The sequence below is a fragment of the Gymnogyps californianus genome, chromosome Z, assembly GCF_018139145.2.
Source record: "Gymnogyps californianus isolate 813 chromosome Z, ASM1813914v2, whole genome shotgun sequence".
Lineage (NCBI taxonomy): Eukaryota > Metazoa > Chordata > Aves > Accipitriformes > Cathartidae > Gymnogyps > Gymnogyps californianus.
In genome coordinates this window covers 75,570,539-75,589,021 of record NC_059500.1, presented here as the reverse complement: position 1 = coordinate 75,589,021, position 18,483 = coordinate 75,570,539, and the positions used below count along the sequence as shown (strand labels likewise).

Genomic DNA, 18,483 nt, shown 5'->3' with positions numbered 1-18,483 from the left:
TTTTTTTAAACTGTCATGATGTTAAGAGATGAACTAGGTTAGAGCCTCCTGACAAAGAAGCAAAGGGTATTTGAGCTTAGCTAAACTAATTTTTATTGTTTGTTGTATTTAAATTTACCCTGTTATCAAGTGCAAAAGTGAATTATATACCTAGAACTGAAACAGAACTGTGATGCCTAAGAGATTTACCTGTAAATATCAAACATTTAATTCTAAAAAGACTGAATACTTTTTTAAAAGCAAGCACACTATATTCTAGTTGCTTTTCTTAGAGAGAATATGGCAAATGTGCTTTCACCTGCATCTCTGAAAAGAGATCACAAAAACACTGAGTCCTCAGATTGATCATATATGATTTTCATTCATAGAATTCTTTTAGGTAACCAGAGCTCTGTAAACCATGATTTTTTTCCATTTAAAAATGGCTATAATAGGTATAATGGCATTAACAAGCACATCATTATAAATATATTTAAGGTCCATTTTTTTCTGGGCTTATGATGCCTCAAATGCTGAAAAATATCTATTAGAAACAAAACCACCAAAAAACTCAGTCTGTATGTCCTTCATATTCTACTGGTTTTCATCAGTGGGATGCATGCATAGAATTAAGGTATTTGATGATTAAGAATCCATCTGTTCCTACTTAATTCTCACCTGAAATCATAATCCTTTGTTTGTGACCTCAGTCATTTTCAACACACACAATTGTGCTTGCCTTTAAGACAGGTATTTTTAAAGCCATATAAACACATTATTTTCAATGTAAGTTACGATCCAAGACAACGAACAAAAGACCACCTAAGTTACAGTATTCTCTTTTAGAGTTTGAAAAGTAACCAGGCGTCTGTGATTAAGAAGAGAAAGTGATATATATATATATATATATTCCTCCATGGTGGTTATAATACATGAATGTAGGAAGTGGGTCATGTAATGCAGACTCTCATGGGATGCTGTCAGCAGTTGCCATATAAAAACAGTATCAAAATAAGCATCCTTGTGAAACCTTCCTATTGCTTCCTCTAAAAGACTGCTAGATTTTTCCTCATTGCTTTCCCCCCTAATGCTGAACTGCTAGTACTCAACTGAGTTATGCAGGCTAATTCAACTTGCTTTTAACCTGCTCCCTTTCACTGTTCCTCTCCACTCTAGTAACGTGATACCAATAAACCAGTTTCTCCCCGTTTCCCAGAGACCCCATTTACATTGTCAGGAAGGTGCTACCTCACCTTCTGCAACACGTTCAGGGGCCTTTCAAGTCACATCCCATATTTCTATGGTTATTGCCTCTCCCTTCTTCTAGTTTTAAGCATGTATTGTGCCTCAGTCTTGGCATTCTCCCTTCCATAAACATCACTGGAAAGAAAATGTCCTTGTTACACAGAGCTCCCTTCCTTTTCCATATATATATATATGGAAAAAAAAATATATTCCATACATATATAAAACGATCTCCATCTTTTCTGTAAAACACACTTCTTCCAGTCCCTACCTAGGAAGGTGTCATACTTCAAAACCGACCTCTCCAAGGAAAGAAGGGAGAATGCCACATCTATGTCTTCCATGGTCACACTGCTCTCTTGCCAAATGTCTGTATTCCTTCAAGTGCCTGCACTAAGATAAACCTCTCGTTTTCTTCTAGTGCTCCTCTTTTCCTACCTAGTCTTTTAGCACTGCTTTTCTTGTGCTTTTCTTTCTACCACATACTGTTTTCCTCTGCTGCTTTCCATAGCTGCCATGCTGTTTCCCAACAGTATATGCTAATATACTACAAAGTCTCCTCTCCTCTAGATCACTGTTAATTTGTGCCACAGGTCTTGCCTATCTTATTTTATCAGTTCCATTCTCCCACTTTATTTAACTATTGCCCACGTGTCCATTAGAAATTTTAGACATTTTTTAAAAATTATAAATCTCAAAATCACCTGTTATAATCCATACGGGATTGGTGTAGTTGCTGTTGTTTTAGGAGCAGTTTTGCTTCTTGCTTAGCCAATAAATGTTGGAGTCGTTCCTTTTCAATTTCCAGCTCCATTTTCTGCAGAAGCAGCTTCTGCCTTCTCTCTTCATACAACCTTTTAGCCTGCTCTGTTTCTTTAGGCCCTGAGTCCATGCTGTCATTCAGCCCAGAAATTTGAGCGCGCCTAGAATAATCACAGGTTTTGTGAACCGGGCCAGAGTGTCTTCTAAGTACCTGGCTGACATGGTGGCTCTCTTGCACGCTCCCTGAGCTCCCTACGTGCCTGCAGGCACAACTGTGACTCACTTGCTCAGGGCACGTGTTCTGAAATTCATTCGCTTTCTGGTTCATCTCCTGAGCTGGTTTTACAGGGTGAGGGCTCCTCTGCTTGGCTGGGGAAATCATATTGTTACACTTTCTGTGCAAGCCATTTTCTACCGGATATTCCTTCAGACACTCCTGATGGTTGTAATGGATTTCAGTCCCGTAAACGTGATTATTACTGCATGGCTGAGACAATGCAACACGGGCTGGGCTTCCAGCCTTTGATGCTCTACTGTTCTTATAAAAAGTTTGAGGTCCCCCAATACCCAAGTAGGAACCATCTAGCTCCAGAGATGGTTGTTGGCATGAGCTCTTCTTACTGGATACCTGCAATAAGAGAAACAATTTCCTGTGAATTACCAAAATTTATCTTTGCTCACTAATTTGACCTGGTAAATGTGTTCTCTCAGAAATAGACTTGCTGCATCATGCTGATGGACATACAGCCAAACACGAAAAAATGTTTATCAGAAGGCAGACACGAATCTGCTATCAAATCTACATTTCATTCCATCTACACAAGTGTAATAAATGTAAAACTACTGCCTGTAGGATCCTCAGCATAAAATGAGTCGCTTCAGAGTATCAAGTAGTTGTGAGCATCTAGGGTTACATAAAATCAACTTGAAGAGTGGCAAAAAACATTAAATGGTAAGGTTTGAAAATGTTTAATTTTGAATACCGAGCCGAAAAATCCATTCAGCCACTATAAATACTCTTTGATTGGCCATTACACAGCAGGAGATTTGATGTAAAACATTTCACCTTGCACTGAATGGGATATTACTTACCGCTGGAAATTTGATGAGAGTTTTTGAAATATCTTTACAGAAACACAGATAAAAACCAACTACTTTCTGTAAAAAATGGTTGTACATCAAAAGCTGTCATTTAAATACAAAACATGTTTAAATTCAGCTATAAACGTAAGTGATTTTTCAATTAAGCTGGGCAAGTGATTATACTCTGATAAAACTCTGAAGAAAGAAAGCAACTGTAATTCACATTTGTCAACCCAGTGCAAGCAAATTCTAGTGGTTTTGTTATACTCATGGATATTATGTAACAGACATCAAAATCCCACTTACATCCTAGAGTATCTTTGCACTATGGTTCATCTAGGCAGTTAAGCATTTGAGATTTTATGCACATCAGAACAGCAGTGAATCAGGCACTTGCATTTCTTTTGCTAGACCTGTGCATTAATTTCAATAACATACTGAATTTAAACTCCTCCAGCCTTTGGGACCTTTCACAAAGATCTAATTTTTTTAATTACAGAAGCCAGGTTTGTTAAAGATAACAAAACCACTGCAGTGAAAAAGTGGTTTAGCAGGGAAATTTGGTATCCACTGATGGAAAGAAAAGTATTATTTGCACTCTGGCAATGCTTACAATAGGTATCATCCACATAGTGGAGGACAGTCAGCAAGCCCCAAAACACTAGAACTCAGGAATGCAAGCAAGCGTCCAGCGATGATTAGAAGAGAGATATAATCCAAATCTATGCAGTGTTTATATGTATAATTTAAATTCTTTTTTATAAGTAAACAAAATACCAAATATACTCTGCTGCCCTTCAAGACAACCAATTACAAGTTTCTTGTAGACTTCACAGAATGTAAATTAATGTGGATTAGCACCTGAATACTGATATTTTATTATTTCCAGTTTTGTGGATACAAATATATCTTCTCTGCCATGTGATTGAAAGCCAAGGATGTCATGTTTTGCCCCAAAGGGCCCAGTGAGTTGGAGGCATTTGCATTAATGTCAGTGCTAAATGTCTGAGGAAAGTCTGGTGCTTGGACTGGGTGAAAAGTGCACGACATTAAAATATTTTTAAGTCAGAGGGGCTGGCAGGGCAACTGAGTAGAAATGCAACATGCCACCAAAAAGACAGAGCTTTATTATTTATTATTTGTAGCGTGCCATCCTTGTCTGCAATATTTTCTAGACAAATAAAGGCTACAAAGCCCTTTTAATCTAAATTAGACAATATATAAAGGGATGACCAGGAAGAGGAAGAAATATTACAGAAAAGGGAAAGTAAGAGAATCCTGTGGCTGTCTCTCGTTTCTCACCTCACCTCCTTCTGCTAATAAAGCACTTAGGGCACCAACAGAAAGAGGCTTCCAAGGTGGCCAGTTTCCCAGCCCCCTAGGACAGAAGAAGGTGGCAGACCTGAAGGTACTCTTAGACGATCCTATCAGAGCTGGCAGCTTAGGGTGGTCTACAGAAAGCATAGACCGACCCTTCTGCAGCCCATAAACAGAAGTAAAAAGGAACAACAACAACAACAAAAAAGACTCAAAAGATGAAATAACTGAGAACTTCTTTATTTTAGCAGTTTGTTTTATTGACTGAAGAGGTAAGAGAATGTTAAGAAATCTAAGTACACGAATGAAGATGGTACAAAATAATCATCAGGAGCAGGTTTAAGAATAAAGGTCCACATCACAAATTAACTTCATGGCTGAGACTCTATTAAGAGTCCCTGAAGGCCCTAAAAGAGAGGTATCAGTTAGCATTTGTTGACCTTGGCCGCCATTAAATCTGCCCTGATGGTCTCAGAAATGGCATTGACATTTAAAGACTTCATAACAAGGCAGAGAAACTTTAATGTTATTTCACAGTTACTGTATGTTTGCAGGGGGGAAAATTCTCATTGATGTCATTGAATGCGAGTGGGGTTTTTTTATTCCTTTAGAAGAAGGAGGTCATGTTAGGCAGAAGACTGACTTCCAACATGCCTTTGACAGCTACTCAGTACTTTGCGGGGCTAACCCCAAAGAAAAATTAACTACTGGGAGTCAGAAGCTAGTCAACAACTTTTTTAGCAATTTGTGTTTTTCTGTTAATGCTTTAATTGAAAACTACAGCTGGATCGTAGAGGCTGCAGGGAAAATGGACTGACATATACACTTATGAGGGATCAGATGAGACCAGAGCATGCTATGACAGATCTGTAAGATGCAGGCCAGGTGAAGGGGAAAACAGGAAAAAAAAAATTCCAAAGACCCACTTACTACCATGAATCTAAAGACTCACAAGCATAAGGAACTGGGTAATTTTACAAGATGAGTTTAAGAAAGATATTGCCTACGGGACACATGGAAACCATGACGGACCATGATGGAACAGCTGCGCTTTCCCCTCCATGGAGCTCTTTCAGGCTTGCTGTACGGTATTTAAAGATACAACTTCCTTTAACTGAGGCTTAAACAAACAAACAAAGTCAGACTGCTCCTTGCAACATATGGAGTTAATAAGACTTGATCAGATGTGAAACTCTTGCACAGAAACACGGAGATATTAAAAAATAGTTCAAATAATCTTTAGAAGGGTTTAGAGAGGAAGACATGTGGGGAGCTCTACAAAATCTTTACTGCAATCCCAGTAATTTTTGCTCAGGGATTCAGAGCAGAGCTTAAACAAACATCCAGTCCTTAAAACTTCCTACAAACAGACAAACAGCACACCAGTTTTATGCACGCAGCATTATGATCTCTGCAAATTCTTCTTAAATGCAATTTGTGTGCTCTGCAGTGTTAATTCACAGCACTGGCAAAGGAGACACATTTACAGACTGACTCCAGCACACAGGGCTTTGTACTGCAAGGGATGAACTAGTAACTGATACGATCTTACAATCTCAACACAGGCAAGGTACTGACAGATTTTACTGGTAGCTCTGCATGTACAAAACATGTTTAAGAAACAGCCCAAAATCATTACCTCAAGAAGTCTTGCACTCTGTGTACAAAAGCTAGGGTCCTAGCAAAATACAGTGCTGTTACAGTGAACAGCAAAATTCCTACAGATGTTAACAGTGTTAGAGTTTAACCCATAGCACCTGGGTTTGTAGTTTACAGCTTAAATATATTTGAATACAGAAAAAGAGACAATGAACTAAAATTGTTCTCAAATGTATCTTGAGAACATTTCTCTAACGTGGATTTTCAGCTTGAGGGTTTCTTTTGGTGGGGTAGAAACAGAGGGAGGAACATGCAGGTTCAGAACTAGTCTACTATGCTGGTCTGAGCATGGACCCTGGAGGAAGCAAAGAACAACGAATGGAAGCAGCAACCAGAGGAGAAATACAGAGATTTAAAGGTATTTAAAGATGAAGCAAAAATTTCTAAACGGACAAATGAGAGGCTACCATACACAGGGACACCTTAAAGAGCACCAAGGGCACGTATTTGTGACCTAGCTGACACACTCACTAAACTAACTTCCAGGTTACATCCTAAACCTGGAACTCAGTCACCACTATGCATTGTTGACATATGGGTTTTATCTGAACAAAGCTTGGCTTTGGGTTTGCAAATCTATCAACAGTATAAGCACTTGCTCTTGTCAGTAGAATGAAGAGAATATGTTATAAATAAGCTCAGGTAGGATATCGGGGCAACAGAAATGCCTTTTTAAGAACAATTATTTCAAATGATAGGACTATTTGAAGTGCATTACAAGTGATTAAGGAGCTATTCTTTCCAAGAGTCTGTAAGAATTTATCAAGGAGAATGTAAAAAGGTAAAGATTTTAAAGTAAATTAGTAGGATCTACTGAAGTCTATCAATTTTTTTTTCTTTAAATCATATAATCCTTTATTAAAATCTCTGCCATTACTAACCTAATATCAGTCATTACAAAGTGCCAAGATAATAGTTCAGCAACTGTCTCTGTCAGTACCTAAGATAAATACAGTAGATAACTGGGAAGGTAAGCTGACCATTTTTCAAGCAAGAAATAAAGCACCGTTTTCTGTAGAAATTATATATAACTATGATTGCCATATTCCACTGAATAAAACAAGTGGTCTCAAATCAAAGAAACTATGTGAATGACAGTCACAAGCCTGTTTTTTCCTGTAAAAATCTACTGAACTCAATATACTGAACAGGTGTAGCAAAAAAACCCAAAAATAATAAAATAGGATCACATCACAAAAAAGTGAATCTATAGCTGCTAGCTGACAGCAGCGGAACACCTCCTATGTTTGTGTTGCCTTCAATTTTTTTTCTCCTCTTTGTTAAGAGGGTTTGAGCTGGGATGCCAGGTGCACAAAAAACCTGCATTCAAAGTGGCATGTGAGCGTTTGCTGGCACTCAGCTTTAAGTGTATATTTTGCATTCATAAACATGCCACCCTTCTTCTCCAGCTACACAAATACTGTAGATAATCTCTAACAAATGCTTCCATTTCAGATCAGCAAACTGGTTTTACGCTGGCTGATAAGGCGGTCATTAATAATACAGTGCGCCAAGAAAACTAAAGCGAGGCACCTGTACATTGAGTCTTGGAAGTCACTGTGAGCAGAATGCCCATTATGCCCAAACAGTACCTACATATGGCAATGCAATATCTGACCACTAAAACTAAGCAAACATGTTTGCTTTCTGAAACAAAACTATATCGGACCTGTTTGCACTACAGAAAAATGCCACTATACTAATCTTGACAGCACCAGGTCTAACTATTAACATTCAATGGACTGCCAACATTACAAAAACGAAAAATCACAATCTTCTGACTTCAATTTTTTACTTCTGCCCTTTATTTTACTGAAGAATCAGTAGTTCAAGACCTAGATAAATATTTCAAAAACTATACTATTTGTGAGCAGAGCAGGTCACTACCATTTCCCAGTACATTTGGAGTTCATGTGAAATAAGGGCAGAAGAGTGATGAGCTGCATTTTTAACATGGGCATACACAGAATAGTTGTCTAGCTGATAGAGAATGCGTAATGCAACATCTGCACAGTACGCCTTGCCAAAGCCCATCCCAAATAAATGTAGTGCATTCTCCCTAGTGCAATTAACTCTCATACTCTGGCAGGTTTTGCTAGAAGATCATCAAGGTAGATTACCTTCCAGCATATGAACTAAATACTTACAGGTGTTATATCATCAGTTATTACTTACAAACTTCTGCATTTAACAAGACATCCAGGCAAATGAATGATCTAATTTATGAATTATTTATAAGAATTTCACAGCATGCTCCTGGCGTCATCCATGGCCTTTTCCAGGTCATATGACACCAATTAGAGCTGAATTTTAAATTATTCAATAACCTGAACTCTCTTGTCATTTAACATATAGATATCAATGCAGTAAACAAGTTAAGTCTAATGGGCCCTGGAGGTTTGCGTTCCTCCGCCCATCAGCAGCAGAGGCTGTATGCTACCACTGGAATAGGAAATAATAGAATGCAGCAGTCAAAAACATTTGCAAGGTTTTAATAAGTTATTTTGGCTCCCTTAGGGATTTTAGTATAACTTACAAGCACTGAATCTAAAACATATTAAAGTCCTTAGCTATGTGCATTTAAAACAAAACTAGGACATAGCAAAAGAGCAAGTCTGACACTAACCCTAATTTAGGCTCTTAATTTGAAATGTAGTGGAAATTATGGAGTAAGCAAGATTTACTGTGCACAACTCATTACCTTCAGGCTCTCCTACAGTGTAGCCAAAAATAGCCCCTCTCCCAACACATATACACTTGTCTGTAAAGATAAGACTACACACAGGAAAATGGGAATGTTAATTTAACAGCTATCAGTTGACAGGTGTACCTCGCACTCCTTAGCAATTGGGTGGAGAAGGGATCTCCACCATTCTTCTATCCTAACAGCACTGGGGAGACCAGTGCTCTAGAAACCCATCCGGATTTGGGTATCAGCTTCAAGATGTACCACTTCAGAGGAGAGGTTTAAGGACCTTTGCGGCACACTATAAAAAAAAAAAAAAGAGAAGGAACATAACAGCCTCCAAAGCACAGATGCAATAAAAGACATTGTAAAACCATTGTTTTCCATGATGACTACAAGAAGAACAAGAAGATATCAACAGCAAAGGTACCTGAGATGAACAGCACAATGAGATATCTGATTCTGCCTCAGTGTAAAGTTTGCAAGAAACACACAGCAAGCATGCCACTTGCTGGCTCTGAAATCAGTTGCCCTCCAACATCTCATGAACCTGTGAGCATGGCTTCATGACTGAAGGGAGGCATACAGACGCCCTATCTAGTGCTGATCTAGCCTAAGAAGTCCAAGAGCTATGATGGAAAACTTTTGAGATTCGGTGCAGCTCAGTACAAGCCTAAACTGTGCCTAGCACCAACTGACTTATTTTTATAGCATCTGTGCCTCCACTTTCTGATTGTTGCTGTACAAAACCCCAGACCCACTCCTGCAGATGGTCACTTGCAGACCCCTAATCTTGGAGGACCCAGTGACCCCACTCATGTGCACACGTTTCCTCTGCACTCTCACTGCTTTGCAGGGATTAAAAAGTTTTCTGAGCTCTACCCAACAGCAAGAGGAAAAGATGGAATGGGAGATGTTCAGTTTATCCTTTTAAACACTAGCAAGACATTCTCTAGCTATTGCTGTCAAGATGAATGCCAAAAAAACAATTATGTTGAGAAAACATCACGACAAATAAGTAAAAACACACCTATCCAAAATGTCTAGCCAGATTAGGAAGAATAAGGATTTAGATAAAAGAACAAAACACTGGATTTTCTGCCCCTCAACCTTATCGTAGGAGGGGGCTGCAAGAGAGCTTTTTTTTTTTTTAAACTTTTTAAGAAAAATAGCGGGGGGGGGGGGAGACAACTGCCTAATCTCACAGCACACATTTTAAGAACATACAAAAATAGCTATAAGGGATTTTATTTTGGTTACCAGCCAGATTTAGTTTCATTCCTACACTGGGCAGCATTTGATTATTTCACATTAAGGGTAGTAACACGTTGGATGATAAGAGGGAAGTTCATATTGGTTTTCATTAAAGAGTAATATCCACCATGTATTTGGTCCTTCAAGGCAACTTTTTCAAAGTTATTTTAAAAAGCAAACATTCTACTTGGAATCACAAGTTTAGCATATCAGGGGCTACACATGTTCCTGGCTACTGCCAGTCTCTTTAGAATTCAATCAACATTTGCTCCAAAGTCATGCTTTCATAGCTCCAGACACAAGACAAAAGGGCAAATATACCGTGACCCTTCTAAATAGCCCTGATTACTATGATCAAACAGAAGCCAGATACTATGTGGATAAGAACGTGTCGAGTTTGATGTGTGAAGATTACCGCAGGACTAGACATTGAATCAGCATTTGCCAACATGTACCTCACCATGACAGCCAATATCACCTTTCCCCTGTATTTACAGTAGGGATAACTGTAGTACCCATTGGCCAGCGATGAATTTTAAGTAACAGCCACTGTTCACTTGGAGAGATTACCAGAAAGTTTTACTTTGTTCAGGTGGTGTCTTCTGCAGAGTCCCTGGGGTATGGATGTAGGCTTTGAAATACCTTTGCTGCACAAAGAAAAGAAATGGACGACATCTAAGAATTAAAAGCATGTTCAGAAGTAGGGACAGTGTTTTGAGGAAAAACAATCAGAAAGTTATTTAAATAATATAGAAATCCCACAAAAGCAAAAACTTTAAGAGTAGAAAGGTGTGCCCAAGCGAGCGCGTTCTGTCAGGAGCGTCCTTGCACTAAGAACCAGCCAGCATTTAGATTCTGCTAATGATCCCATCTCTGGGAAATAATTCATAAAAAGTAAACAGTAATTTTCATGTGCCTGCCCTTTTGATCTTACATTTGTAGGGAGTATCCTGAGGCTAGCTGTGGGCACCCCGTGGCTCTGGCTGATTGACCTCTAATCTGCCCCTCAAGTAACGAACATGCCAAGGAATGACAACAAGAGTTGCAGACATTTCAGTGCAATCCCGTTAAAGACAGGCTGACTCACTTCATCTTGTCAAAGAAGAAGTTTCACGTAAGAAATAAAAGCTTTTTAGAAGGACTCTTTTATTTTGTAATTATGCCGTTCTTCAGAACAAAGACTGGAACAAGACTAACGCACCAGCATCTGACTGGTACATAGCTTTACATTAACTGGCCAAATGCTAGTGCAAGACAGACCAACAGGCAGCACCATGATTATGTGTTAAATAGTCTTGGTAGCAGAAAATTAAGAAAATCCTCTAGAAGAATCAAGTCAGAACCATGGTACTTGACCTCTCCAAATTTCAAAAAAATATATATGCCATTTATAAGAAGGCAGTTGTCTAAAGGCTTAGACACCACTGCGCACAGTCTCATCAGCTTTGAGATCACAGCTTGCATGCTTTTACCCCACACTAATCCACAGTAAACACAAGATGGTAGATATGGGGTAACTCCTGTCTCTGTCACTAGGAATGAAGCTAAGACATAAAACGGCCAGTCCAGAGCAGCTGACACACAGAAACTTGCCCTCATGCCGAAATTTGCTGTCATGCCAAGGTGACTAAATTACCAGGAACAACTTCTTTAAATAAGGGAGTGAGGAAACTACAAATTAACCTGCTAGAGCACATAGAAATGGGAGCACAGACTATTTCTATTTTACAGTAATACTGAAAAAACTTGTATACTCCCAATGCACTGAAGGGTACAATGCAACGTGTAGCTGGATGAACTGGTAGACAGGTAGCATTGGAGTTGCTACCACGGCGCTTGCAACACTGAGTCTTCTCTGAATGGTGGCAGAACTCCATCATGGGCAGATACTACATATATATTATGCTTCCAGTTCCTGCTTCAGTCTTTCCACAGTTAGTACATATACCTGTTTAATGAGACTTTTGTCAGATTCTCTTGCATTACCAAGCACTGCATTTCTTATCAGAAGTCAACATCTTAGCTTACAGTTACAGAGGAAGTCCATGAAAGTGCAAATGGCACTCCACAAATGAAAAGGACGTGAACATTTTTGACTAAGAACACATGTAGCTGGAAGTTTTGTGCAAAATACAACCACCCCTGCAGAAGTTCCACCTAAGCAGATTCACAGCATGATATCTCATATTCTGTTACCTAATCTGACAGTCTCCGCATTGGACAGGTGTCCCCTGAGACTGCTGAGCAACACAGGCAAACTACCTCACTTGAGTCTGGAAGGCTCAGCTCCCTGAATATAAAAATCCAAGGTCCTCTTGGCATACAGGCTGTGATTTCAGTGAGAAATGAAATGTTTTCTCTTTGGCAGGCTTGCAATATCTCAAACAGGTACATAAATTAGCTAATGAAAGATTGCAGGAAAAGTTGAATCAAGGAATAGGAGCAGGCATCGAGCAAATAGCAATCCCTCATTCCCCAGGGGTAAGCCAGCTGTTACCTTTTGAAGCTCACCATGAAGATGTTGACTTCAGAATACTCTCACCACACTTGAAATGCCACTGAGGATGTCCCAGCAGACCTTCCATCTATGGCTGAGATTCCTTAAGAGCTGAGGTCATTCTGCAGTGGGTTTAGTACTGTTGAAGGTAGCAACAGCTGACAGAGGGAAATGACCTCTGATATATCAAGCTACAAAGATCAACTTCCTCTTGACCCATGGAAATGATCTTTTACAGTCCTGCTTGACACCATAAAGTATAGCAATGGTATCACAGCTATTATTTGCATAAAATGGTCCTAGATGTGGTGTAGAGCAGTTTGACAGTCCATCTTGATGGGTCTCAGCTGCAGAATATTGATATAAAGGCTCTCCTATAGTTACCATAGGCCATTAGGTTGTCTGAATGGACATCCATCACTACCAGCTCGTGTGAAGGAGAACATTAAGTTAAAAGGGCATGACCAAGCATAAATTGAAAGGCCCTCCACTACTCCAGGGCAGCAGTGACCTTGTGAGGCAATCGCCTTCACTCTGAGACACTGCAGTATGGACAGACAGACCAAGTAAAACCCACCCACAGGTTTATTAAAGCGAGTTTAGTTTAGAAAAGCTCACAAGTGTAAGCATTTGCACAGCCTGAAATGAAATCCTTGCACAAAGCTGGGCCTCTGTCATAAGCGCACAAAAATATGCAAAAGAATTAAATATGTGTTTATAGTCTTAGATTAATAGTTAGCAAAACACTGTGCCCTGCTTAAAAGCTGAAGGACAGGGGACACGAAGGGACAGTTTCCAACTATGAACCCCTACAGTACAGTCTCTCCAAGTTAGAATGGAGATGTAGGCCTTCCTTTCAATAAAGAACCATTATTTTATTGTGCTGTGCCAATCTAAGAGCACTGGCTCTATCACTATGAGCAAGCATTACATACCTCTTTTGCTCTATTTCCAACCAGTATGCTAACAGCTGTGCATTTAAAAAAAAAAAAACAAACCTGTTCCCCACTTGATAGCAATTAATGTAGCAGATATATGACATCCAAAATTTGACATTAATTATTCTCAAGTAGGGAACCAATTTTTGAAGGGAAATTTTTTTCCCAGAGAAAACTGTAGAAGTTTGTATTTTTATATTTCAGCTTTGCTCTGGTTTATCATTGCCCAATTTGTGAACTCAATTTGTATGATAAGTCTGCACAAATGCAGAAAGCAGAAACAGCCCATGATGCAGAAAGCAGAGACAGGCTATGATGCCAAAAGGTATGAATTTTTGAAGTTCCGACAAAATTCTAACTCAGAGTGGAAGGTTCCTCTATCTGGGTTCCCAGGCCACTTCTTTGGACTGAGTTAGTTAATAAATGTATTCTGAGTACCAAGCTTAAGCCTTCCTTATTCCATCTGAAAGAGCTGCACTTCAGCTCTCCTTCTTAAACTCTGGATTCAACAAAGAATAGTAATGCTTTGAGGCTGAAAATCTCTAAAACCACTCAGTGCCAACTTTAACGGTGGCAGAATTAGGTCAACAGTAAAATTCACTCCCTCTAGGAACAGAGTTGAACCATCCAGTTGAGCACAGAATAAATTCTCACCACATGTTTCCATATCTGTAAAGTCCTTTGGGATTTGTAGACAGTAAAAAAATAAATAAATAAAAAAATATATTTGCAAATACTGTTGTAGAGCAGAAAGCTCTATCCTACTGGAGAAGCAAAAAAGAGATTGAGCCTCCCTTACAGTTACATATTAAATAAGTGCATCTTTTCAAGTGCCACAAACTTGATGGGAGAGAAGACATGAAGTTGCAAGTATTCAGAAGAATTGAGTCAAAAAAAAAAAAAAAAAGGAAGAAGGGCCAAGAGTAAAGAAAAGAAGAAAGCCAAACCACATTGGTTCAGTCAGGTATTTAAAATAGGTTTTCTTTAATTAGCTGAACTGTAATACAAATTAAAACTGAATTTCTTGTTCACAATATATTCATTGGAGGGGAGGGGATGCAGCTGGCTATTTCCAGAGCAGTTGAAGCTAAAACAGACTCAGTTCTGCAGGACTGAACAGGAGCCAGTTTCCATCCTTCTCAAAAGACCGAAAAGCAACTTGGCAGCAGAAAGTCTGACTGCAAGCTCCATCTCAGAAATACTTATGAAGCACGACAAACTTGTGGCAATTGTGACTGAACTCATTAAAATCACTGCAGATTATTTAAAGCCCTCATGCCTGACATTCAGATCCTTTATTATGCTTTAAATGCCTAGGAAAAGAAGCTGTAGACACAGGGCAGAAATGAGGGCTTTAATATCGCAGCTGATCGCTAAGTGACCAGTAAAAGGAGTTTGGTGCCACATGGTATTTCTGGCATGAAATGTTAAATGGGATTGATTGTAGAATTTCACTTTGTTTTTGAAATCTTTTGCTTTCTGATGACAGAACTGTTGACGATACAAATGCCCAAGCCCAGCTTTCAGTCTAGATAATGACCGGAAGCAAAGTAATCAGATCTCTTGGATCAGTGTCTGTTTCATGATACAAGATAAGATTAATAGTTTCATGCTGATTTGCCATTTCCTAGGGTGGTGTTAAATTACAAATTTATGGGGGGGGGGGGGGGGGGCGCAGAGAAATGTGTGCTGTATGAAACTCTTAGAAAAGGGCAAAACCACAGCACAGTTATCATAAGATAAAACCATAAAACAATCACAGCCCTTGGGGGACCAGAAGCTCTGTGCAGCCTCTCATGTATCAGATGATCATAGGGTGCCTGGTTATTTCATTATAAGATTATCTAATGTTAATCTCACCACTAGAATTGCCTGCAATAAAAATGTTACCAACTTTCTAATTTTAATTACTGGGTTCCTGAAGATAACTACTTCAATTCTGTTTAAAATGAAAAAAAAAACCCACACTCCCCATGGTTTCTCTGAAGCTAGGAGTACTTCAAATATCGAACTTGTGGATTGGATGACTTTCAATGTCTTTAATTCTGTGATTATTAACTCCTCTCTTCCCTCCTATTTTCGCCTAGTCGTCCTGACACAGGACAGTATTATATGCATATCAGATAACACCATTTCTTCCATTGCATTTCACAAATTACACCAAAAAAATGCCAAATACCTCAAAAGAAATTCATAATGCATCTATAAGTAGGCATTCTTGAAACAATACAGAAGGGGAAAAACTATTTCCTAACCCAAAACTGTCAACATAATCACCTTAGGATTAGCTAGCATAAGTGGCAACCACCACTGTAACAACTTCAGCAGCAGAAGCCTACAAGCTGATTCCCTGGATGAGGCTTCTGTTGAGCAATCTTTTCAGAACCCACCACTAACTTCACAAAGAGATGATCTCAGGTGTTAGTTACATCAACTAGTGTTATAACACACACACTCCCTCCTTGCATTATAATTCTCATACCTGTAAAGCTTTTTTAGCAAGTATCTTTCTCCCACTATTCAATGCACAGTAGCAAATGACTGCAGAGCCATACAAGCTATTTTTTGTCATAGGACTCCAACTGCAGACAAGACATTTCAAAAGGAGATACTGTGCAAAAACCCTTTGGGGAAACAGTTTTCAGGGGCAGTGCGGGGTGAGGTTCCTCAGGAAGAAAAAGGAAGTGCAATACTAACTAGGAGAAAAAACCCCAAGCAGGAGAACTCAGGCAACTTCAAGAACCTCCCATTATATCACAAAGCAGCTTGATCTGGTCCAAAACCACACTCTCACCAGGGACCCCGGTTAACTCATTGATAGTCCACAGTTTGAGTCTGACTCTACGTTTTTAATCAAACCTTATTATAATCAAACTAAGGACATTATATTATAACAGAGGGATACAGAACAAGCCTCTTACAAGAGTTAGTTACTTGGTTTTTACCATGTTACATGTCCTAATCACACTGTCACTGGATATTATCCTACTATTGTAATTTTCTGTAGATGAAACTAGAGAATAAGAACAGTTGAAGACAATTTAAAGAACAGATTTGTCATGTTACTCACTAGTACGATACAATTTGCTTATAAAGCAGTTATTTTATATATGCATACATAATCTATTGTCTGCATTTCTCTTGTGCTTTTAGCATAAAAATGGTTAGAGAAAAATCTAGATGTGTATTTCTCCTGAGTTCACCAGTTCCTGCTGTTTGTTTCTCACCTGAAGTCATAATCCTGTCTTTGACATCATAATCATTTGCACAGCCACCAATTGAGATGTCACAAATGGAGGATTATGGCCAGGTGGGGAATAAGCAGCAGGAGCAGATGAACTCTTAAGAAACAAAAATCTTGTTTTCATGCAAATGTCCTTCATAATAGAGAACAAAAGAACAAAGGAAGAAAAATACAATGGAGAGAAAATACTAGAAGCTGGATTGTTTCTAAATACATGATTTCCCTGAAGTTTCCTCTGAGGAGTGAGCTGCTGATTAACAACTGCATAAATCATTACAAAAATAAAACAAAACTTGACATCTGATGACTGAACCCCTCCTACTGCCACCACCACACACACACAGTTTTCTACTTAACATGAAATCAGCAGAAATACAAGGCACTTTGAGAGAACTTGTAACCTTTAGAAGTATTTATATACATTATGCCTGAATATTCCTGGCAGTAACTAAGCACTGTTATCCTTGTTCCATAGACGAAGGCACTGAGGTCAAGGAATACACAGGACCTCTCTGAATCTTAGCCACAATCAGATTGCTCAAGACATAGATATTAAAGAATTCAAAGGTGAAGTGGCCCAAATTTTCGAGGAACAGAAATCCTATACCTCCGGTTACAGTCCTACAGGAGGCTGTTACAGAAGGGCTACTCTGGGTTAGCAGTTCCAAAGAGTTAAGAGAATTATGAACAATTTTTACATTTAAAAAAATCATTCATAAATTAATCTGTCTGAAATTGACTCTACCTATCAAACTGAACGCCAATATGCAGTCACTGAAAAAAATAAATAGAAAATCAAAACTGCAATCCAGATTCAAAACAACAGAATCTTTATATGTAAAGAGAAATCCAATCAGCTACCCTGATATCGCTCACACTATAATGTAGCTGAAAAAACATCTACCAGAAATTCTTCTGGTTCCATTTCTAGTCTCTTCTTTTATTCAGCTTTGAGTAAGCAGTGCTAAATTGTAAATTGGTTAAATTGCCATGTTCTTGGCACTGCTGTTAAACCGATATCAGCAAAATCAGTGTTTCTGCACCACTCTAATAAATATAAGAAAATCATTTTTGGAAAGAGTAAAAAACAGTGGTGCTTCACATACTTGTGTTCTGCCTCACTATTGCCTGTGATGATGCTGAACGTATGCCATTAAATATGACAGCATAGATAGCCTACAGCTCAAACAATTCCATCATTTGCCTGTATTCTAGTTCCCATACAGTCTCCTGGACATACCCTGTCCAGATCTTGCCACAGCACAGCAGATGTGGCAGCTCTTTTCCTCAGCAGTAAAGTAGAGGACGAACCCCAGCATGAAAATTGTGCCTTCTGTCCTCTTATTTTCCCTTCTCTGATTTACAGTGCTGAAGTATCAGGACTATTTCAAGTTCATTTGAATTGTCCAAATAGTCTCCCTGTAAACAAATGTGCCATTTGACAAAGGAGTTAATTATGTAGAAAAAAATTCTTGGCTTTGCCAATAATCACCTTGTATTGTGGGAACAATGCCCCCTTTCCTCCAAATCTGAAACAAATACAAGCAGAGTTATAAACAGCATTCTAGCTTTTAAACACTAACAGGCATAAGAGCAGACTGCTAACAACACATAATAGTCTGGATATCTGTACAACACAATTACACATGAAAAAAACCTAAGTACTGTGTATGACTTCTATTCATGACTTCAAGTAAATGAGTTGGTGAATAACTCAAGGCTAACCTAGGATTTTACACTTGATGGACAAACACCTAAATATCCTAACTAGAAATTAACCAAACTGTAATTGCTCTCAAGTTGTATTTGGCTTTGAAAT

At 38.8% G+C, this 18,483-nt stretch overlaps 1 protein-coding gene across 1 annotated transcript in view; it reads right to left on the bottom strand.

Annotated features, from left to right (window-relative positions):
- The window catches only part of KIAA1328 (KIAA1328 ortholog), a 174,932-nt gene that overhangs the window by 55,840 nt on the left and 100,609 nt on the right, over nucleotides 1–18,483 (bottom strand). Inside the window, exon 7 of the mRNA XM_050913687.1 lies at nucleotides 1,929–2,614. Within this exon, the coding sequence (XP_050769644.1) occupies nucleotides 1,929–2,614 (686 nt within the window). The remainder of the gene's footprint in view (nucleotides 1–1,928; nucleotides 2,615–18,483) is intronic.